Source organism: Pseudophryne corroboree, chromosome 6 (genome assembly GCF_028390025.1).
Source record: "Pseudophryne corroboree isolate aPseCor3 chromosome 6, aPseCor3.hap2, whole genome shotgun sequence".
NCBI classification, from domain to species: Eukaryota; Metazoa; Chordata; class Amphibia; order Anura; family Myobatrachidae; genus Pseudophryne; species Pseudophryne corroboree.
The window spans coordinates 428,647,207-428,671,132 of record NC_086449.1 but is presented as its reverse complement, the minus strand read 5'-3'; the positions used below and the strand labels follow the sequence as shown (position 1 = coordinate 428,671,132).

The window sequence follows — 23,926 nt, the reverse complement described above, 5'->3', positions numbered from 1 at the left end:
AGTACGCGAGTCCCCGGCTTCTGGAGGTCCTAGACCGCAACCTGCGGGAGCCGTAAAAACAGCTCCCCGGCTCCGCGGCGGACACTGCCGGGCACAGTAGGCTGTGGGTGTACTGGGGAGCCTCCGGAGGTGAGTTGGGACGGCCCAGGGGGGAGCTTTATTGATAATTATAAAACCAGGAGAGAGGAGTGTAATGAAAGCACGTCTTCTCTTCTCCTGCCAGGCCACGCCCCAGTCTGAGATGTTTTAAAGCACAATATAGGGAGATTTAATAATTGGCCAAGACCTCTGGGTGTCTGCTTATAAAAGTGTAATTTAACCACCCCTTGTAGAACACGACTTCCAAGGTGAGAGTCATTAATATTTAGAACTTACTGACTCAAGAAAGTATGGACCAAGCCGCTACTGCGACAATGTCTTACACGGATGCCTGAGCCTTCATCGTCCACAAGGTTGATACTGCCCTAGTCGAATGTGCCTTAAGGACTTCCGTTACCTTATGTCTTTCCTTCTTATACACAAATAGGATTAATTCTCTAGCCCACCTTGCAGTTATCCATTTGGTTGGTATACAACCCATCCTTAGTCCTGCTAGGAAACAAACAAATGCTCAGTTTTCCAGAATATTTTCACTGACTAGGTAGACAGATATTGCTCTGACAAGATCCAATGTATGCAACTTCTTTCCTTCTCATCTTTAGGCTGGCGAAATAAGACGTTTCAAATTAAATGAAGATACTATTTTTAGCAGACAGGCTGGATTTGTTCTTCGCACGACTCTGTCTGGCATGATATTCAAATAAGGCTCTTCTGCCCACATGGGTTATAATTCACTCTCCTGGCTGAGGAAAGTGCAATTGCACTTTCCAGATTAATAAATTTGACAAAAACCTCTTGCAGGGGTTTAAACAGAGATGACATCAGAGCATTTAGTATGAGATTTAGATCCCATGGGGCTAGAAATCTAAATTTGCAGACAAATTCTCTTTATGGCTAGGCAGACTCTCTGAACATACTTTTCTGATAACCTCCTGTCCACATGGATGCTTAGAGCGGATATTTGCACTCTTATAGTTTATACTGCTATACATAAAGTCAGAAAGTCCTTTTAGTTTCAAACATTTCTGAACAATATCCATACCTTCAAAATGAAGGATCTGTAGATTTTAATGGCGTAGTGGCCATTGGTGTAATTGATCCATAGACAAAAACCGAGAAAGAGGACTTTTTTGGTGGCACTCATTAACTGAAAAATGGTTATGTTCTGTGTACTGAAAGTAACAATTAAAATTTTAACTTTATTTAGTTACATAGTCAGTGAGATGGAAAAAGAGGCAAAATGCCCATCGGATTTCAATCTGTATTCGGTGTTAAGCTGTTCCTAACATAATGCACCTGTTGAAGTAATGGTTTAGTACCAACTGACAACTATGATTCTTACCACTCCCAGATATTAATGACACTATGATAAATGCTATAATCCTGGATACTTTTTCCAGTTAGAAATTTGACCAATCCGTTTTTAAATGCATTTACAGAGACTGCAATTATCATCTTCTCTGGCAGGGAGCTCCAAATCTTTATTATCCTTACCGTGAAGAACCCTTTCCTACGTTGTGTACGGAATTTTCTCTCCTCTAGCCTCAGCGAGTGCCCACGTGTCCTATACTGTGTTCTTTTAATAAACAAATCCCCTGCTAATTCCTTGCAATAACCCTTTACATATTAGAAGATATTAATGTCTCCTTTTATACGCCTCTTTTCTAGTGTATACATATTTAACCTAGTAAGCCTTTCCTCTTACTCCAGTGTCTCTAAACCTTTGATCAAATTAGTAGCTCACCTTTGAACTCTTTCTAGTTCTCCGATATCTTTTTTTATAATATGGTGCCCAAAACTGAACACAATATTCCAGGTGCGGACGTACCAAATGATTTGTACAGTGGCAGGATTACATCATTGTCCCTTGTCTCAATGCCCCGTTTTATGCACACATGCACTTTACTTGTCTTTTTTGCTGCATTTTGAAATTGTGTACGGTTATTAAGCCTATGATCTATGAGCACACCCCAAATCTTTTTCCACCACAGTTACCCCTGTATTTTCCCCATTTAGAGTGTAGGATGCATGTGTGTTTTTTGTCCCAAAATGCATAACTTTGCATTTTTCTATATTGAACCTCATTCCCCATTTAGACGCCCAGGTTTCAAGTTTAAATAAGTCATTCTGTAAAGACTCCACATCGATTTCTGAATGAATTACCTTACACAGTTTAGCATCATCCGCAAAGATTGAAACTGTGCTTTCTAGGGCTATTCCTAGATCATTAATAAGTATATTGAACAGTATCGGGCCAATTACGGACCCTTGTGGTATTCCGCTGACTACTGGTGCCGAGATGGAGAACATCCCATTAACCACTACTCGTCGTACACTGTTATTCAGCCAATTTCCTATCCATGTACAAATAGTATTTCCTAGTCCAAGTTCCCTTAATTTGATCATCAGTCTCTTGTGAGGCACTGTATTGAAGGCTTTTGCAAAATCTAAAAAGATCACATCCACTGCATTACCCTGGTCGAGATTATCGCTCACTTCCTCGTAGAAGCTAATTAAGTTAGTTTGACACGATCTGTCCCTCACAAACCCATGCTGACTGTTGCTAATACACTTAGAATTCCGCAGATAAACCTCTATGCTATCCCTAAAATTTCCTTCTAATATTTTACCCATTATAGAGGTTATACTAACTGGTCGATAGTTCCCAGGATGATTTTTAGATCCCTTTTTAAAAAATGGCACTACTTCAGCTATACGCCAATCCCTCTGTACCATACCTGATCTAACTGAACTACAGAAAATCAAGTATAAGGGTTTTGCCAGCTGAGCCCTAGGCTCCATAATAACCCTCGGATGAAAGCCATCTGGGCCTGGTGATTTATTAATCTTTATGTTGCTTAGTCTCTACAGGACTAATTCCTCACTTAAACAAGTATCTAGCCACGAATCATTATCGTTTCTGTCGTTATGCACTACTGTCACAGTCTGATCCTCCCTGGTGATTACTGATGAAAAAAAATGATTTGCACTAGAACTGGACTGCTGTAAACCATGCAAAGTCCTTGACAACTCCTGAGCCCACTCCAACAGCCCAGACGGTATCAACCTAGCCTCTTATGTACACACACACACACAAACAAGTCTACAAAGACAGACAGACAAGTCCCTCGACTCAGTAAAAAATTTAACTAAAGTGTGTATAAGCCCGAAGTGCAGCGCATGTAGGGACACACTAAACTCAGTTAAATATGTGCTGTACTGAATTCCTACTAACACCCCTGATCCTCCAGTGGCCAAGTGTTGTAGTACCAGCACCAAACTTCCTGCAAGAAGAACCAGGAAGTCTGTGTTAAAATGGCGTCCAGCCATGTGCTTTTAGCTTGTGATTCACATTAACATGATAATAAAACAATCCTATCTATATATATATCTATATATCTATATCTATCTATCTATCTATCTATCTATCTATCTATATATATATATATATATATATATATATATATATATATATATATATATATACACACACACACACACACACACACATTTACACACAGGTCATGCTGATTCTGCTATAATTAAGGCACCTATTTTTTATAAACAATAGATCCCCTAAATCTGACTTCAAACTTAATAGTCTGCCAGCAGGGACCTCCTAACAAAGCTTATGCAGTGTTAGGTCACTTAGCCGCTGTTTGTCTGCGGGCTGGGAGCAGCTCCCCATCCCGCGATCTCCCCCTATCAGCGTTACAGCAGACCGCGGCAGCAGTGAGAACTGCCCGCAATCAGGGAAGGAGGGGAAGCCGCGGCAGCTGGAAGCTGTCCGCGGCACTGCAGGGACCCTCTCTAGTGGTTAGCAGAAGCTAACCGTGGGAGAGGCGGGAAGCGGCGGCGAGCACAGTGTGGGGAAGCCGCAGCAGCTGGAAGCTCTCCGTGGCAGTACATCCTTGCAAGCGGGTGGGAGGCGGCAGGTACCCAGCGGCGGCAGCTAGGCGTGCGGCGGCTGGGCTAGGTGCCGCACATAATGAAGAAACACAGCACAGCAGCAGCATGAGCTGACCGCTCTGAGTCCCCCAGCAATGTCACAGCAAGTGAGCGGCGGCACTGTGAGCTGCCTTGCCGCTCATTACCTGATAGTAGAGGAGGCTATGACGGGACTTCTCTCCGCAAGCTCTGTCAAGCTCCTTCTGCAGCCTCAGGCTGAAATCCGCTTTGCTGATTGTGGTCTATGACGGTGCCCCTCTCCTGAGCGCCGACAAGCCAAGTGCTGCAGTCTACAGCCTCCACAATCCCAGACCCAAGCTTCTTAATAAGCTGGGAAAGGATTAAGTGTAAAAAAACAAAACAAAAAAAAACCTTGACAAAAATAGAAGTAAACTGTGGAGAATCCTCCACATGGGACTTCCCTGTGAGGCACAAAAAAAACCCACTGAGGTACCTTTGGGAGTATGGAGGGGGTGGAGGGTTACTAATTCAGACGCGCAAAGCCAATCAGGAGAGTGCCACAACGTGGCGCTCCCTGATTGGCTGAAGGGACCCTCTGTGACCGGAGTCACGGGGGGTCTCAGCATTCGGGGAAAGTGGTCCCATGTGTAAACATGGGACCCCTTTAAGTCCGTGTAATGCGTTTTCTTTTTTTGCCAAGTACGTGGATTACAAAAAAGAACAGGACACAGTTACAATGGATTTTGGCGAGTATAATTTTATTTTCAGGTACACCGTGGATTCTACTTGGAGAAGTGGACCGAACCTCGTGTCAACATAGGTGTGTGTGTCGGCATGTATGTAATAAAGTTTTACTTTCACGGTGTCTGTGTACTGTTTTTATTTGGGTATTTTTTTTGTAGTAGAACTACAGGTACCAGCGGGCCCGTTTCCCCCCCGCATGCTGGTACTTGTGGTTCTCCAAGTACCAGCTTGCGGGGGAGGCTTGCTGGGACTTGTAGTTCTGCTACAAAAAACAATACTCTATTTTGTCACTTGGCTATCAGCCCCCCATCCGCAGCCCTTGGATGCGGGGGGACAGCCTCTGGCTTCACCCCCCTGGCCCTTGGGTGGCTAAAGGGGGGGACACCCCTTGATTTAAGGGGTCCCCACTCCTCCACGGTACCCCGGCCAGGGGTGACTAGTTAGTGATTTAATGCCACGGCCGCAGGGACCGATATAAAAGTGTCCCCCGGCTGTGGCATTATCTCTCTGACTAGTGGAGCCCGGTGCTGGTGTTAAAAATACGGGGGACCCCTACGCTTTTTGTCCCCCATATTCTTGGCACCAGGACCGGACGCAGAGCCCGGTGCTGGTTGTGAAAATACGGGGTATCCCCTGTCAATTTCCCCCCCGTATTTTTACAACCAGGACCGGCTCAAAGAGCCCGAGGCTGGTTATGCTTAGGAGGGGGGACCCCACGCAATTTTTTTCTGGGTTTTTTAATCATTTTTGTGCCGTCCAAAAAGTCGAATCCAGGACGCACATATCCGTCAATTGGTCCGTTTTTCGCTGCGGGACTGTCGAATCCGTTTTTTTATTGAATATGTCGAATTTGGGTCCCGGCGGGAGGGTATGTGACTGTCGAATTGTGTCGAATTTAAAAATGTCATCCATGAACAGTATCTTCTATTTTATTGTCGACCCGGCCTATAACTTCTGGCTTTCTTAAACTGCTGTTTAGAAGACGACACTGGATTTCTGCTCCACTTATCTTGTGGCAGTCTTGTAGACCTACCTCCCGTCATTTTCTGCTTCACTGCATCCAGTGCGCTTACAAATAGCAGTGAGCCTTCATAGAGTACGGTTATTAATCAATGCTTGCAGTGTGCATCTACTGCCCGCAAGCACAACCACAAGGCTCTTCTTGTGACCATACAGGCAGTGGTGTTGAGGGGGGGGGTTACAAATTACCCGGGCCCAGGTCTGATGGAGCGGCCCAGTGAGGGTCAAGTAGGGGCCCAGCCCCTTCCCCCTTACCTGGCAGCAGCAGCTCTTCTCCTCCGCCCAGCACACTCTGCTGTGTACTGGGCTGCAGTGTGGCCATGGAGGTGCTTAAAATACAATTTTTTCAGTATTTTTTTCTAAAAGTACATGACCACACCTCCTGTGATTAGGCCACACCCCTTGAAAAGTACCTGTGCCCAGCCCAGCTCTCGACTGCCCTGCATACAGGTAGCCATAGACCGCACAGATATTCCACAGCCTTCTGCATAATTTCCAAATTTCTCAATAATGCTTTTTTTCTAAATCTGTATACATAACTGAACTCCATAGTCCGAACATTCTGGAGATGGAGGCCATAGCCACACCAGACTTAAATTACAGATCAATTTTATCACTCTTGCAGTTTCTTTACAGTCTCCCAAATTTCTCCTGACTCCTTACTAGAGCTATCCTCAACTCCATCTTGTAAAGCAAATTCGTTATCCCATTCTCATAATCCAGGCTTCTCTGGGACCTATAACTTTTGGACTCTCGCTATGCCAAGAATTCCTCTTTAGAGACAAAAGATTTTGTTGCATCCATTGTATAAGCTCCTGCAGCTGGCTAGACGGACTAACAGGCGCAAGACCCTGCACACAATCACTACAACATATCAGATCTGGAGGCGCAGTAAAAGATTTAGCACAGGCTGTCCATATTTGTAAGGTGTTTCTTCTTACATGTTTTCTTCCTAGGGTGAAAAACTGCTGGGGGCACACTGCAGAGCTAAAACATGCTAGTATTTACTAACCATCCTTAACTTTATCAGACATACTTAAGTGACCATCTAAAGAGTACTTACTTTGTCTGGGCATTAATATGGCTTTTGAGTGAAGGCTCCATGGCCATCTTAGTTTAATCAGGCTGAGCAGAGTTAAAGAACACTACTACTCAGCATAAATGGAGGGCCAAAGACAGTTCCTTTCTTACCAGTGTGCCGACATTTTTTCCCCCCTTGTAACCTCTTAGAGCTTGGTCGCATGCGCAGACCGCCCCACACTGCTGCTTGGGCCAGCAATGTCATAGGTCTCCTCTGACTGAGCACGGTCCTGGCTCACCACCAGTGGAGAGATATATATTTGCAAATACAATTATGTAGTTTACGTAAATCCACTGCTTGCAGTGCCTTGTATATATGATTCAGTATATAGCATGTCTATAGTCATGATAGCGACAGAAAAGATGGAACTGGGAACCAGACATAGATAATATGCTACTTAGAGCATTAAATAGGATTATTTCCTTCTTCTGAAGATGGCATTAGCCTATACGCTAATCAAATAGCAAATTTTACCAGCGAGGGATCCTCCGAGTCCCACTACGTCTGTCCCAGAGAACACCTTTGCCGGCTAACGACAGCACATGGTGCGATGGACATGAACCAGGAAGTGGAGTGATACTGTAAGCTATAACTCTACATCAGTTCATCACTGGAATAGTCTCTTATTGGAGCCAGTGTCCTGGAAAGAACGCAAAACTAAATTCCAGGGAAAACATTAATTTTCACTTTGTGAATTAACGCAAAAATTATTTATCAAGTCCATATTAAAATGAGAATTGAGATAAATAGGGCTCTTAATATGACCGCTGGTAACACAGGAGCAACTGTTCATAAATGTCCTTCATTATTTTAGTACTTCTCAAAAAAATAAACCATAAATACACCTAAGCAGTTCTTAAGCACATACGATCATTGATCTCACAAGTATAAGTCCAAAAGTGGAGGTAATTTAAGCAATCAAGGGACTATAAGACACATAAAAAAAATAAATAAACTGATTTAAAAAAAAACAAAAAACCACACACATGAAAATAATTAGAGAAAATAGTCTCTCTTAGACCTTATGTTTATTAACACACACAAGTATTACCTCCTTTGAGCACAAGATCCCCAGGAACAACTTTAAGTCCATACTCCTCAATCCTCTTGCTGACCATGTTATTCCACACATAGCTCTGATAACTGTGGATATACATTAGCCGGTTGTTCCTAGGTATCTAAAATTAAAAAGGGTAAATTTAAAAGATGTGTTTTACACATTTCCTCGTACCCTAATATGGATATTAAGTAGCTGTAGCTCAAACTGTAAAATTTAGTCTCTCCATTTTCATGATTAAAAGTTTTAAACATTTTGCAGAAAAAAATTGATTTTTGTACAAAAATTAAATCCCTTAATTTATACTTTGAGGAACATCAGATATTTTGGGGTCATCCCAAGAAACATACGATGCACTGTATATACAAAATGGTAAAGTATTAAACCTGTTGAGATGGCCCTAAAGTCCAGGTGGCCGCAGGGCACAGCTGCTCAACAGAGACCTCATGCTGTATTGCTCAATACGTACCTGCCAATCTACATCCTCACATTTTTGGGGACCACTATACTGCCCCAATGTAAACTTGGCGAGTTAATTAAGTAAATCACTTGGAAATTGTCTGTTTGAGAAAGGCCAACCTTTTATTGTGGACACCCTAAAAGGACAGTTAATCCATCCTGCACTATTTCCTGGTTGCATAAGCATAGGTCCAAAAAGACCCAAAATATTGAGAGTGGAGGGCTCTTTCTTTGGAGATTTCTTCCGGTCGAAAGTCAGTATTACAATGTCCACATTAAGATGGAGTTTTGAGACCACCTTAAGCTAAAAAGAAAGTTTGGTTTTAAGAATAGCTCTGTGTTTATGGCAGATAAAGAATTGGGACCTACAAAAACCTAGCTCCGAAACTCTCCTAGCTTTGCAGATTGCCAATAGGAAGGCCATTTTCCAAGGACGGAATTTTAACTTCATTGAATCCAAAAGGTGGGTGCTTTAAGGCTGTCCGGTTGGGCAATAGTGGTGATGGAAGTTCCTTTGGCAGGAATTGCTGTCTAGTTCAGAGCTCCGCTCTGTCCTCGTAAAAGACCAAGGGGGTAATTCTGAGTTAATCGCAGAAGCAAGTTTATTAGCAATTGGGCAAAACCATGTGCACTGTAGGGGGGGCAGATATAACAACTGCAGAGAGAGTTAGATTTGGGTGGGTTATTTCGTTTCTGTGCAGGGTAAATACTGGCTGCTTTATTTTACACTGCAATTTAGATTTCCGTTTGAATACACCCCACCCAAATCTAACTCTCTCTGCACAAGTTATATCTGTCCCCCCTGCAGTGCACATGGTTTTGCCCAATTGCTAACAAATTTGCTGCTGCGATCAACTCAGAATTAGGCCCCAAGTACAGACTTTTACACGATAAGGCCCCCAATTCCGAGACATGTCGAGCAAAAGCCAGGGCCAGTAACATCACAGTCTTCCACGTGAGGTACTTGTCTTGTACCGTCATCAGAGGTTCAAACCAGGAGGACTGTAGAAATACCAACACTACATCCAAATCCCAGGGTGCCGTAGACGGCACAAAAGGTGGTTGTATGTGTAGTACCCCTTGCAAGAAGGTCTGAACTTCTGGCAACACTGCCAATTTCTTCTGGAAGGGCTGAAATCTTGACCTTAAATGGAACCCAGACGTAAGACCTTATCCTCAGCAGCCTGCAGTAAAACGTAAGAAACAGCCCAAGTGAAACTCTGCAGTCGTGACGACTCAGGAAGTCCGTCTCCCAATTGTCCACACCCGGAATGAAGATGGCTGGCATTGCTCTTGCATTTCTTACCGCCCAGAGTAGTATTTTTGACACCTCTCGCATGCAGGCTCTGATTTTTGTCCCTCCGTGACGATTGATATACGCCACTGCTGCGGTGTTGTCCGACTGTACCTGGATCGTGTGATCCTTGAGCAGAGCAGAGGCCTGAAGCAGAGCATTGTAGATCTCCCGAAGTTCCAGAATGTTGATCAGAAGGAGGGCCTCGTGGGCTGACCACCTGCCCTGGAACTGCGTCACCCCTTGGGTGACAGCTCCCCATCCCTGTAGACTTGCATCCGTCGTGAGGAGGGTCCAATCCTGAATCACGAAAACCAGCATGCCAGGAGATTGGAGTACTGTAGCCACCACAGGAAGGAAATCCTGGCCTGAGGTGACAACCGAATCAGCCGGAGCATTTGTAGATGCGATCCGGACCACTTGCTTAGGAGATCCAACTGAAACTGTCTGGAACCTCCCATACTGGACTGCCTCATATGAGGCAACTATCTTTCCCAACAAGCGTATGCAAAGATGAACACACACTCGAGTAGGTCTGAGCACCATGTGGACCATCTCCTGAAGTGTATTCGCCTTGTTCTCTGATAGAAACACCTTCTGGGTCACACTATCGAGCAACATCCCCAGGAACAGGAGCCTCTGAGTTGGCTCCAGGTGGGACTTCTGTAAGTTGAGGATCCACCCATGGTCCGACAGAAGATGGATAGTGCGGTCGATATAAAGCAACAGAAGCTCCTTGGATCGTGCTTTTATCTGAAGACCGTTCAGATAAGGGACAACACTGACCCCCTGGACCCGGAGTTGGAACATCATCTTCACCATCGTCTTCATGAATACCCTCGGGGCTGTAGACAGGCCGAAGGGCAGTGCCTGGAATTGGAAGTGATCGACCAGCAGGGCAAACCACAGATACGCCTGATGAGGCGGCCAAATCGGATTATGGAGGTAGGCATCCTTGATATCCAAGGAGACCATGAATTCCTGCTCTTCCAGGCCCGCAATCACTGCTCGCAGGGAATCCATTTTGAACTTGAACACCTTCAAGTAAGGATTCAAGGATTTTAGATTCAAAATGAGTCCTCACCGAACCATCTGGTTTCAGCAACACAAACAGGTTTGAGTAAAACCCCTTGCTGCGTTGAGGTATTGGTACTGGAACAATGATGTGGGACTGGACTAACTTTAGGATGGCCTGTTGCAACTTAACCTGCATATCCTCCAAAGCTGGTATGCTTTATTTGAAAAATCGTTGGGGAGTACTGTCGAACTCCAGCTTGTAGCCCTGAGAAACAAGATTTCTGACCCAGGTATCCTGGAAGGGAGTCTAGCAGACGCGGCTGAAGTGACGCAGTCGAGATCCCCTCAGGGTGGGTGAGCACCGTCATGCTGAGTCCTTAGTGGAAGCAGAACCGGTGGACTGTTCCTGAGAGCTGGTGCTGACAGGTTTTCTGGACTTACCTCTGGTGCCTCTATTCGGACTGGAGGCACCTCTGGCCTTGGATCGAAATCTGTGAGACCGAAAATATACGTTATGGTATGAACTTACCGTTGATAACAGTATTTCTCCTAGGTCCACAGGATCCCCAGGATAACATTGGGATATGATTAAGCGACAGCGGATTTGCACCAATCTGTGAAAGCTTTTCGGCCTCCCAGCATGCAACGGGACCGTCCATATATCCCCACCTCCTGGCTCAGGCAAATCAGTTGTATTCCAAAGCTCAAAGCAGGAGCATCATAGATAGCCCTAATCAGGCGAGAAGAACACACATACACACCCTTCCGTACAAGGAAGAGGTTAGTGAGTAAAAGGATCTTCAAATCAAGTGTGTCAGGGTGGGATCCCGGTGGATCCTGTGGACTTAGGAGAAATACAGTTATCAATTGTAAGTTCTTACCATAATGTATATTTTCTCTGGCAGGGTCCACAGGTTATCCACAGGATAACATTGGGATTTCCCAAATCAATTTAGTGGTGGGGACGCTCCTGATTGGACAGGAGAATCCTTCGGCCGAATTCAGCGTCATGAGAGGCAAAGGTATCCATGGCATAATGTCTAATGAATGGGTTAATGCAGGCATTCCCAACCACGGTCCTCAAGGCACACTAACAGTGCAGGTTTTAGTGATATCCAGGTTTCAGCACAGGTGACTTAATTAGTAGCTCCGTTATTTTGATTTAACCATCTGTGCTACAGCCTGAATATCACTAAAACCTGCACTGTTGGTGTGCCTTGAGGACCGTGGTTGGGAATGCCTGTGTTAATGGAAGACCATGTGGCTGCCTTACATATCTGTTCTGCTGCAACACCACGTTGTGCCGCCCATGATGGACCTGTCTTATGAGTAGAGTGAGGAGACACATTAGCCGATACAGGGAGATCCGCTTGAGAATATGCTTCTAAAATCATCCGAAACCACCTTGCCAGTGTCTGCTCATCAGCAGGCCATCCTCTTTTGTGAAATCCGTAGAGAATGAAGAGATAATCTGTCTTTCTGATGGCACTGGTACGATCCACATACATTCTTAAGGCACGGACCACGTCCAGCGATGTATCTCCCGCAGAAATGCCCGGTACCTGGAAAGCCGGAACTACAATTTCTTTGTTAAGGTGGAATTTAGATACCACCTTGGGAAGATACCCAGATCTAGTTCTGAGAACTGCATTATCTGGAAAAAAAAAATATCAGAAATGGGGAACGACATGATAATGCCCCTAAATCTGATACTCTTCTAGCTGACGCCATGGCCAGTAGAAAGAGAACTATAGCTGTCAACCATTTAAGATCCACTTTATTAAGTGGTTCAAATGGAGCAACTTGAAGTGCCTTTAGGACTAAATTTAAGTCCCAAGGCACTGTAGTAGGAACAAAAGGAGATTGAATGTGCAGCATTCCCTGGAAAAAGTACGCACATCATGTAAGTTGGCAATTTTCTTTTGGAACCAGTCAATGCTGACACTTGCACTCTCAAGGAAGCCACCTTCAAACCTTTATCCATTCCTGCCTGAAGGAATGCTAAGACCCTGTAAACTCTGAAAGACTTAGGATCCATTTTCCGTTCCCTGCACCAATGAATATAAGTTTGCCACATTCGGTGATAAATGCGAGCTGAGGAGGGTTTCCTTGCTCTGAGCATTGTTTGAATGACCTGTTGAGAGAATCCTCTTGACTTCAGGATAGAGGTTTCAAGAGCCACGCTGTCAAAGACAGGCAATCCAGATGTCTGTGATAACAAGGACCCTGCATCAGTAGATCTGGACGTTGAGAGAGCAGGAGTGGGGCTTCCATCGACATTCTCTGCAGATCTGTATACCAATGCCTACTGGGCCAAGCCGGAGCTATTAGTATCACGGCACCCTTTCCTTGCTTTATCTTTCTCACCACCCTGGGTAATAGGGTGATTGGAGTAAACACATAAGCCAGATGAAAGTCCCAACTCACCAACAGGGCATCCACAAAGATCGCTCTGGGATCCTTTGTTCTTGACACGTATGTGAGAACTTTGTTGTTCAGCTGGGACGCCATAAGATCTATCTCTGCCTACCCCCACTTGTCTACTAGGGTCTGGAAGACCCCCGGGTGTAGAGCCCATTCGCTTGCCTAAATGGCGTGTCGACTAAGAAAATCAACTTCCCAGTTTAGGACTCCCGGAACGAACACTGCGGACAAGGCTGGATGATGAAGTTCTGCTCACTTTAGTATGTGACTTACCTCCCTCATCGATGGGATATCTGTAGCCACCAGGCTAATGACCTTCTTACTTCTACTGTAAGAACCATAGTCTGGGTTTTAATCATCTGATGTAACCCATTCCATTTAGCAAGAATCAGATGCTGCAGAGGCCTCGAGTGGAACTGTGCATACTCCATGTCGATCATCGACACCATCAATCCCATCCCACGCATTACTGCGTGAATGGATACCTTTTGACTGTGTAGCAAGTCCTGAATCCTTGACTGAACCTTGGATATCTTGTTCAGAGGTAAGATTACTCTCTGAAGACTTGAATCCAGTACAGCCCTTAATTTTTGAGCCACCCTTGCCTTTGCATACACGTCACTGTCTGTTCCAGATGACATAGGAGCAATTCCTGAGACTGTGCCAGGATGAAAAGATCGTTGAAGTACAGTATGGAAAAATTCTTATCCCCTGCTGGCGGGGATAAGCTGCCATTACCACCATAATCTTGGTAAATACTCTGGGGGCTGTGGCTAACCCAAAAGGTAGAGCCTGGATCTGAAAATGCTGTTGGAGAATAGCGAACCTGAGATAGCACTGATAGGACAGTGCTAATGGAACATGTAGATAAGCATCCTGTATATCCAGGGATACCATATAATCCCCTGGCTCCATGGCCAAAATGATGGAACATAACGTCTCCATATGAAACCGAGGAACCCAAAATGTACTTGTTCAGCACTTTGAGATTGAGTATGGGCCGGAATGACCCATTTGGTTTCTGAACTAGAAACAGGTAGAAGTAAAACCCCTGTCCTCATTGCGCAGGAGGAACTGGAATGACTACCCCTGACTGAAGCAATTTCTGAAATGCCTCTTGCAAAGCCCTGGCCTTCGTCTCTACCAGAGACGGGCTGGTACAAAAAAAAAAAAAAAAATTAGAGGAGCGTGCTTCTTGAAGTCAAAAGCATAACCTAGGGATACCACTTTCTGCACCCAGGCATCTGTTGTAGACTGCTAAACACAGAAAGCGTGAGAAAAAGTGGCGCGACTAAGCACTTCTAGAGACATGTATTAAGGTTAGCTTACACAATGGTGGATTGATACAGTAATCCAAACTTCAGATAAATAACAATACACCTTCCATATATATGGATACTAAAAAGACGACAAAAGGACACAAAACATTGTGTAATCCAATTAAACCAAATGGTATATCTTATATTGGTTACTGGTCCCACTCACATGGCATAGATGGTATATTTGCATGTAGAAACCATAGACTTTGTATATGACTGTTTCCACTTCATGAAGATGCAAAACGTGAATACTCCAATGGGCACTTAAAATAAGAAATAGCAGTAGTGCAATACCGTCTGTGTGGGATTTAAAGACTATATTTTAATAAAAACACTCACAAACACAGGTTAAAAACCAACATGGAAACAAAGAGGTGTTGCATGGACATCAGGGACTACAGGAGACAACAGCCAGCAGCATAGATGTATAGTCACCACAAGTCCCGGTTACTTGGGGATGCCCCCACGCTGTCAGATATATCCTCCGAATCCCCAGTCAGTCCAGCACGAACAGTCCCGGCTTAAGCGCTTTCGGATAATAAATCCTTCATCAGAAGTGTGATGGGACATGCACGCTCACAGCCTTAAATAGCAGCCTAATTCTAAATTGAAAAACAGCTGTGGATCGTCCGGCTGAACAGGTCCGTGGCGCAGGAAATGACGTTTGCGTTCCACTCCCGTCCCGGAAGCCGTATTACCGGAAATCACGTATGCGGGTCAGCAATGGGCGTACTATGCGTTCCATTCAGTTCTATTAGCGATCCACATTCGGTTTCTAGTCCATGACTCCAAAGGAGTCCATAAATAGCTCCACATATAAAAAAACATAATAAAGATAATATAGAATTATACAACACGGCAAGAATATCGATATTCAAACCACCTCAGTTAAAAGATGAAAAGAATAAAAAGTAAAACGGGCAAAGATGTTCACTTTAAGACCAGAGAAGAGATACACTATTTAAATAATTAAAAAATTAAAACTATCATCATAAAAACCATTTGAGTTCGAAATCGGTATTAAGACCTGCAGGTACTAGGGTTTTTAGTTTATAAATACACTTCATCTCAGTTTTGGATAATGCAATGTCAATTTCCTTATTGCGTGGGGTAGGATTACCAGTTTGGATACCCCAAAAGGATTTAAAGTGGCAGGGTTTGCATGCGTGTATCAATTTATAATGTCTGGAAACTGTATGAGTGTCTAATCCCTTTTTAACATTATAGATATGTTCGGACAATCTTGTTTTATTGACTGCTTTAGCAAACTTGTATTAGACCAGGGGTGGGGTACCTCAGGCCCGAGGGCCGTATAAGGCCCGCAGAGCCACTTGATCCGGCCCGGCCAGGCTCACCTAGCCGGGCGCCCACTGAGATTTTGTTACTAGTGGGCGCCTGGCTTCTTACCCTCAGTAGCAGCCGGAGGCAGGAGTTCACTCCTGAGCTCTGGCTTCCGGCTCTGGCAGTGTGCATGTGCTGCTGTGCGGTGTTATGGGAGAGATGTCATGACTTCTCTCCCATAGTTCTGAGGAGTGAGTGGCCAGGCGGAGGACAACGGTCCAGAAGCAGGAGCGGGGCTGGTGAGTATTGTTTTTTTTTTCCTTTTAATGTGCGAGTGTAAGCGTCGCTACTAGGGGGCATAACAACTAACTGGTGGCATATCTAATGGGGCATAACAAGTGACTGGGGGCATACTTACTGGGGCATATCTACTGGGGGCATATTTACTGGGGGAAGGCTCATTTTTAAGTTGATAATTTTTGTATGGCCCCCGAAGGATTTTATAAATATCCAAATGGCCCTTGGTAGAAAAAAGGTTCCCCACCCCTGTATTAGACTATGTTGAACAGACTTTAAGAAAGAAACGTAAGAAGTGTAACCTAACCAAAAAAGAATGGTTTGCCTTGAAATCCCTGAGGAGTGATGAGAGTATCATCATAAAGCCAGCTGGCAAGGGGGGTGGTCTTGTATTGATGGATAAAGTAGACTATATAGCTGAAATAGACCGTCAACTTGGTGATGGGATCACTTATTTAAAAATAAAAGTAGACCCCACTTTAAAAAAATCAGTGAATCATTATGTAGATGGACCACAGAAGCACTGTCCAAGGGTGTTATAACAAAGGATGAGTTTGAATTTATAAACATTGAACATCCTACAATCCCCACCATCTACTGTTTACCCAAGATCCATAAGGATCCGGTCCGCCCACCAGGTAGACCTATATAGTATCGGGGACGAACAGCATTACCTCTAATCTTTCAATGATGATAGATAACTATTTACAACCCCTAGTTAAGCAAACAAAATCCTATTTGAAAGATACAGGACAGCTTTTGACTATACTGGATGAATTGGAATGGAAAGATAATTTCGTACTTCTGAGTTCTGATGCGTCTTCACTCTATACAATTATAGAAGAAGATAAAGGTATAGAGGCAGTATCTTTCTTTCTTGAATCATCTGACTATACCGTGGATTTAAAGGTTTTCATTTTAGATGGCATTAAATTTATATTAAGGAATAATTATTTAGTTTTTAACGGCAATTATTATCTTCAACGTGTGGGGACTGCTATGGGCACCAGGTTCGCCCCGAGCTATGCTAACCTCTTCATGGCCTCCTGGGAAGAACAGGTAGTGTGGCATGGAGAGCGGCTCAGGGCGGGCCTGGTGCTATGGCGTCGCTACATTGATGATTTACTATTTGTATGGAATGGGGACTCAAGGGAGTTAGATTTATTTATCGAAAAGCTTAATGTTAATCAATTTAATATTAGACTAACTACTACTTTGAGCCGGGATGAGATAATGTATCTAGATCTTTGTATTTATATAACGAATGGCTTACTGAACACAAAATTATACCGTAAACCTACCGACTCAAACAGTTTTATTTAAAGGGCTAGCCAACATCACGACCATTGGCTAGATGGGATTCCGTATAGCCAGTTTCTAAGAGTTAAACGCAATTGCACTGATTTGAGCACGTGCGATATACAACTGAGTGAATTACATGATCGGTTTATTGAGAAAGGTTATAGTGAGGACGTCTTATCAAAAGCCCAGGAGAAAACAAAAGCTGTGGATAGGAGAGATTTAATACAGGGTACTAATCGAAGGGAACCTAGAGAAAAGGATTACCAGTGGTCTTTTATTTCGAATTTCAATTCACAATATAGAGAAATTGAATTTATAATGAAAAGTAATTGGAAGGTGCTTGGTAAAGATCCTGTTTTGGGTCCATTGTTACCATCTAAGCCGGATTTTATTTACAGAAGATCCAAATCGCTTAAGGACAAGTTAGTACACAGTTCAATTGAGGCCCCTAAGAGGACTAGTATTAGAAGTATAGGGTTTTATAGATGTGGCCTTTGTGCTATGTGTAAGTGCACAAAGGGTGCAAGTAAAATAGAAGAATTTACAGTAGGGGGTGTCTCTTACCCGATGAGACTTTATTACATGCAATTCAAGAAACGTCATTTATGCATTGGAGTGTGATTGCGGTCTAATATATGTTGGTAAGACGGGTAGGAACCTGAAAACAAGATTGTCCAAACATATCTATAATGTTAAAAAGGGATTAGACACTCATACAGTTTCCAGACATTATAAATTGATACATGCATGCAAACCCTGCCACTTTAAATCCTTTTGGGGTATCCAAACTGTTAATCTTACCCCACGCAATAAGGAAATTGACATTGCATTATCCAAAACTGAGATGAAGTGGATTTATAAACTAAAAACCCTAGTACCTGCAGGTCTTAATACCGATTTCGAACTCAAATGGTTTTTATGTTGATAGTTTTAATTTTTTTAATTATTTAAATAGTGTATCTCTTCTCTGGTCTTAAAGTGAACATCTTTCTGCCCGTTTTACTTTTTATTCTTTTCATCTTTTAACTGAGGTGGTTTGAATATCGATATTCTTGCGGTTTTGTATAATTCTATATTATCTTTATTATGTTTTTTATATGTGGAGCTATTTATGGGCTCCTTTGGAGTCATGGACTAGAAACCGAATGTGGATCGCTAATAGAACTGAATGGAACGCATAGTACGCCCATTGCTGACCCGCATACGTGATTTCCGGTAATACGGCTTCCGGGACGGGAGTGGAACGCAAACGTCATTTCCTGCGCCACGGACTTGTTCAGCCGGACGATCCACAGCTGTTTTTCAGTTTAGAATTAGGCTGCTATTTAAGGCTGTGAGCGTGCATGTCCCATCACGCTTCTGATGAAGGATTTATTATCCGAAAGCGCTTAAGCCGGGACTGTTCGTGCTGGACTGACTGGGGATTCGGAGGATATATCTGACAGCGTGGGGGCATCCCCAAGTAACCGGGACTTGTGGTGACTATACATCTATGCTGCTGGCTGTTGTCTCCTGTAGTCCCTGATGTCCATGCAACACCTCTTTGTTTCCATGTTGGTTTTTAACCTGTGTTTGTGAGTGTTTTTATTAAAATATAGTCTTTAAATCCCACACAGACGGTATTGCACTATTGCTATTTCTTATTTTAAGTGCCCATTGGAGTATTCACGTTTTGCATCTTCATGAAGTGGAAACAGTCATATACAAAGTCTATAGTTTCTACATGCAAATATACCATCTGGTCCCACATGCGAGTGGGACCAGTAACCAATAAAAGATATACCATTTGGTTTAATTGGATTACATTATGTTTTGTGTCCTTTTGTCGTCTTTTTAGTATCCATATATATGAAAGGTGTATTGTTATTTATCTGAAGTTTGGATTACTGTATCAATCCATCGTGTAAGCTAACCTTAATACACGTCTCTAGAAGTGCTTAGTCGCGCCACTTTTTCTCACGCTTTCTGTGTTTTGCGATTTATGTTGAAACCACGGTGAAGGTTTCTCTTGCGGGATTGAAGGCTGCCTCTTAGTATAAGCGCAAGAAAGATTTCTTCTCTGTTTTGTTGTAGACTGCTGCCAGATCTGTGCAAACTGAAGAAGTCGGTCCACCACCCTGGGATCAGGCTGATGGCTTATTATCTGTTTTACCTCCCGGTCCTCTGGTAGCCCAATGCTTTTAAGTCTTACCAGACTTGATGTATTGGGACTGCCTGCCATCACTTTTTCCTTTAGCTTTTCCTTGAGACCGAAAGGGCCGAAAAGCCGGTACTTTAGGTTTGAAATTGTATGTGGAAGGAAACTTTACATTCTTGGAGTCTGCTTCTGGCTCCAAAATATCCGTCAATTCTTTACCAAAAAGAATATCTCCAGAAAAAGGCAAAGATTCCAAAACCTTCTTAGATTCTGAATCAGCTTTCCATGTACGTAGCCAAAATGCTCTGCGAGCAGCGATAGTTGAAGCCGATGCCCTGCAGGCAATAGTACCCATATCCAATGCTGCTACTTCCAAGAACATTGCCGCCTGTTTTATATGTGCTATATGGGATTTTTGCTCTCTAGACGCTATTGAAAAATTCCCCTCCAATGCATCAGCCCAGGCAGCCACTGCCTTTGCCATCCAAGCTGAAGCCATGACTGACCCCAGACAGGAAAAAAATAGTTTTTAAAAAACCATCCATCTCCTATCCGTGACATCATTTATTGATGTTGAAGGCAAAGGTAATGTAGATTTTCGCACTAATCGAATCACATGCGTATCTACTTTAGGAGCCACCTCCCTTTTTAAACAATCCCCAGCTGGAAGAGGATAATTGGAATTCCATTTTTAGGAATTCTAAACTTATTGGGCGTAGCCCAAGCCTCTTCCATGATTTCAGTCAGCTGATCTAACCCTGGAAACTCAGTCTAAAGGGCCCTAGACATTTAATGATCCGCCGCCGAGCTGCCCGACGGCAGATACGGCCAACAGGCGACCGGGCGGCGGGGGGGGGCAGTGACGGGGGAAGTGAAGTTTCTTCACTCCCCCCATCACCCGGCTCCACAGAAGTGCAGGCAAATATGGACGAGATCGTCCATATTAGCCTGTATGCACAGCCGACGGGGCACCAGCGATGAACAAGCGCGGGGCCACGCATCGTTAATCGCTGGTGCCTCCACATTCAAAGATATGAACGGTATCGCGTTCATTAATGAACGAGATCGTTCATATCTTTGAGGATTATCGCCCAGTGTGTAGGGTCTATTAACTGTTTTGGGACGTTTAAACACAGGTGCCTTGGTTTTTAACACAGGCTCTGCTGAATCCTCTAAAGAATGGCTTTCATTGCTTTAATTAACTCCGCTGTATCCACTGAGCTGAGACCTTCCTTCCTCCTCTTCGTATGCCGAAGCAAAGTTTATTGAGCTTTCATCCTCTGATGAATCCTCATCAGAAACATGTGTAGCCTGTGAGGATGAAGATTTACTTACCACTGGCTTATCAGCCTGTTTCTTTTGAGAGGTTGCTGCTGGAAGTGATAAACAGCAGGTGGGAAGCTGCATGTAAGGGTTAATCGTGTAACCTATCCCTGGTACAGGAGTTGGAGGAATTATCTGTTAAGCTATACTTGATAATGTCTGTGCAAACATAGCCCAAGGTGGATCAACCTGCACCTGAATCTGCCTTGTATTTTTCAAGAGACCCTGGTGAAAATTAAAACAATTTGCACACAAACCATCCTGAACCAGATCCTGAGAGGTTAACACAGCTTTGCAACACAAACATGATGTTAGTGTTGGTGTTGCTGTGAGTGTATTTTCCTCACCTTTGCCGCTCTTAGATATGATAATCAACAATTCCACAGTGTACTACACAATTTGTCACTGTAATCACTTAAAGCTTTTTAAAGTGACCTACAATCCGACCCTACCCATGCACCAGCATTGAGGATCGAAATAGGAAAAAACTGACAGAATATATATTAAAGTCAGCATTAGTATAATAAGCAATATGAGCACATCAACTACAACTACATTTCAAGTATGTAGGAGAAATATTACTGAATTATGTTTAAACAGATCTACAGTATGCAGACGTACAGCGAAAGAAACAGTAATAGTATACAGACTCATATGCAATAGACACTTATCTAACTATTCGTACTCAAAAAGGTAGATAGAGACTTAGTGCTGTATTACCCGTACTCAGTAGAGTGGGATACAGGGAGACGAACCTTGCTTGCAGGACCGATAAATACATTAGCGAACGCTGAGTGGATCCAGACGCTACTAGTGTACACTGACACACTATGAACCTATAGTGAACAGAGACGCTCCCGTCACACAGCCGCCTATGCTGCGACTGGGTCCCCTTCGTGTACAGCGTCTGAGACGGAAGCGGGAAACAGTTCACGGCGGGAGACTCGAAGGAAACTGGTCATGAACTGGGGGTACGGGCGACCAGGAGAGCATCTGACTCACCACTGCTGACATCAACCCTAGGGATTGCAGCCTCATACTATTTCTCAGTGGTCCTGCAGCGGGGAAGCGGCTCTGCAACTCATACGGCCGGCAACCACCCCCCGTGCCTTTAACTCGCACGGTGCAGGTATGCTGTTGCCTAGACAGCATACCGAAAATAATAAAAGTTTAAAAGATATTGAAGAAAAGTCTCTGGAGCTGCAGAGATGTGCATCCTCTCCTGAGGGAACTTTTTTCTAAACGGCCTGTGGGAGGGGGCATAGAGGGGAGGAGCCAGCAGACCCAGTTGAAGAAATTTAAAGTACACTGGCTCTATACCCCATCGTACTAGATTCCCCAATATCCCTTATGGATGCTAAAGAAACAAGGCAGAGCCCACAGAAAACTCAGCACCACAGTACATCTCACCACTACCTCTCTACAGACTGGAAGGGGAAAAAAAAAGCTACTGTTCGCGCCTCCCAAAATTGGCTTTAGTGTCTGTTTTGATGAACATGCCCAACTAGGAAAGTACTCCAGGGAAGAGGTGCTAAAGGGATGACACATCCCTCCATGGACAAGCACTGAGTAATGACAGCATCAGCTTCTTTTGCCTAGTGAGTGCTGAAACTCAGCCTCCTTGGGCTACTTGCATAACTGCCTCGCAAACCAATCCCAGTCACCACCTGCAGCCAGAGGCTATCATAACGCTCCAGGCATCCCCAGCTACTGGAGAACAGCTCCAAAGAAAATTTAAATTAAAAAGTGCCTGTTGGAGAAAAAACACTCCACTCCGAGAGGCACTAAAAGTCACAATCGCCATTAAGAGTGAGAAGCCAGTATTAGGGACCCATGAAAAAAAATAATACTACTTTGGTGACTTTTACATTAACCGCAAAAAAAGAGCAAGATGACATGGCTATCCATAATGTGGTATTATCCAATATGAAAGGTGTTCTATTCACACACACATACACGTACAATAACCAACACTATTGTACTTCATTCTTGTGCTAATAGCATTCAGCGTTTCATTTCACAAGTCAAGTCAGACATTACACATGTACTCACTATGCCAAATGCTGACACAATGTTTTTCAGTCCATACTTTGAAAGCCCACGAAGCAGCTGACCTTCTAAACATCTCTTAACAGGCAGTTTCCGGAGAGCAGCATCTGGGTTCTTTGTCTTTGCCCACTCTTCTCTGCACTGAACTAAATATCCTTTTTCGGCTGCAAAGAAATCATTTTATCATGAGATTCTGAAACTTGAATGCACATAGAGTACTGTAAAATGTATAGTGAATTAAAGTATTCCAATTTTTTCAAGCTGATCATGAGGCCGTAAACAATTTAAACAAATAAAAAAAAAAAAAAAAAGTGAATTTGTACCTTGTCTTGACAATTTTCAACATACATTGCTTTAAAAATGTATTTATAGATTTGAGCTCATCAGTTATGATGACAAATTAGACAAAATCATTGCCAGAAAGAGCAATCGTTAATTATCAGTAGATATCTATTTCACGCTATACACAATGGCAAAATATCTATAAAAATACCTGTAATTAAACTGTGGCTCATCTATTATTAAAACAATGAGGAAAAAAATAAGATTTTACTCACCGGTAAATCTATTTCTCGTAGTCCGTAGTGGATGCTGGGACTCCGTAAGGACCATGGGGAATAGCGGCTCCGCAGGAGACTGGGCACAACTAAAGAAAGCTTTAGGACTACCTGGTGTGCACTGGCTCCTCCCTCTATGACCCTCCTCCAGACCTCAGTTAGGATACTGTGCCCGGAAGAGCTGACACAATAAGGAAGGATTTTGAATCCCGGGTAAGACTCATACCAGTCACACCGTATAACTCGTGATACTATACCCAGTTAACAGTATGAACAATAACTGAGCCTCTCAACAGATGGCTCAACAATAACCCTTTAGTTAAACAATAACTATATACAAGTATTGCAGACAATCCGCACTTGGGACGGGCGCCCAGCATCCACTACGGACTACGAGAAATAGATTTACCGGTGAGTAAATTCTTATTTTCTCTGACGTCCTAAGTGGATGCTGGGACTCCGTAAGGACCATGGGGATTATACCAAAGCTCCCAAACGGGCGGGAGAGTGCGGATGACTCTGCAGCACCGAATGGGCAAACTCTAGGTCCTCCTCAG

The 23,926-nt window shown here is 43.7% G+C and overlaps 1 protein-coding gene across 2 annotated transcripts in view; it reads right to left on the bottom strand.

The window, feature by feature from the left end:
• Positions 1-23,926, bottom strand: part of PUS7 (pseudouridine synthase 7) — a 289,815-nt gene that overhangs the window by 71,968 nt on the left and 193,921 nt on the right. For both annotated transcript variants that reach the window (XM_063927033.1, XM_063927034.1), the window contains exons 11-12: positions 22,816-22,976; positions 7,905-8,031 (exon numbers count right to left, since the gene is read on the bottom strand). In XM_063927033.1, coding sequence (XP_063783103.1) covers positions 7,905-8,031; positions 22,816-22,976 — 288 coding nt within the window. The remainder of the gene's footprint in view (positions 1-7,904; positions 8,032-22,815; positions 22,977-23,926) is intronic.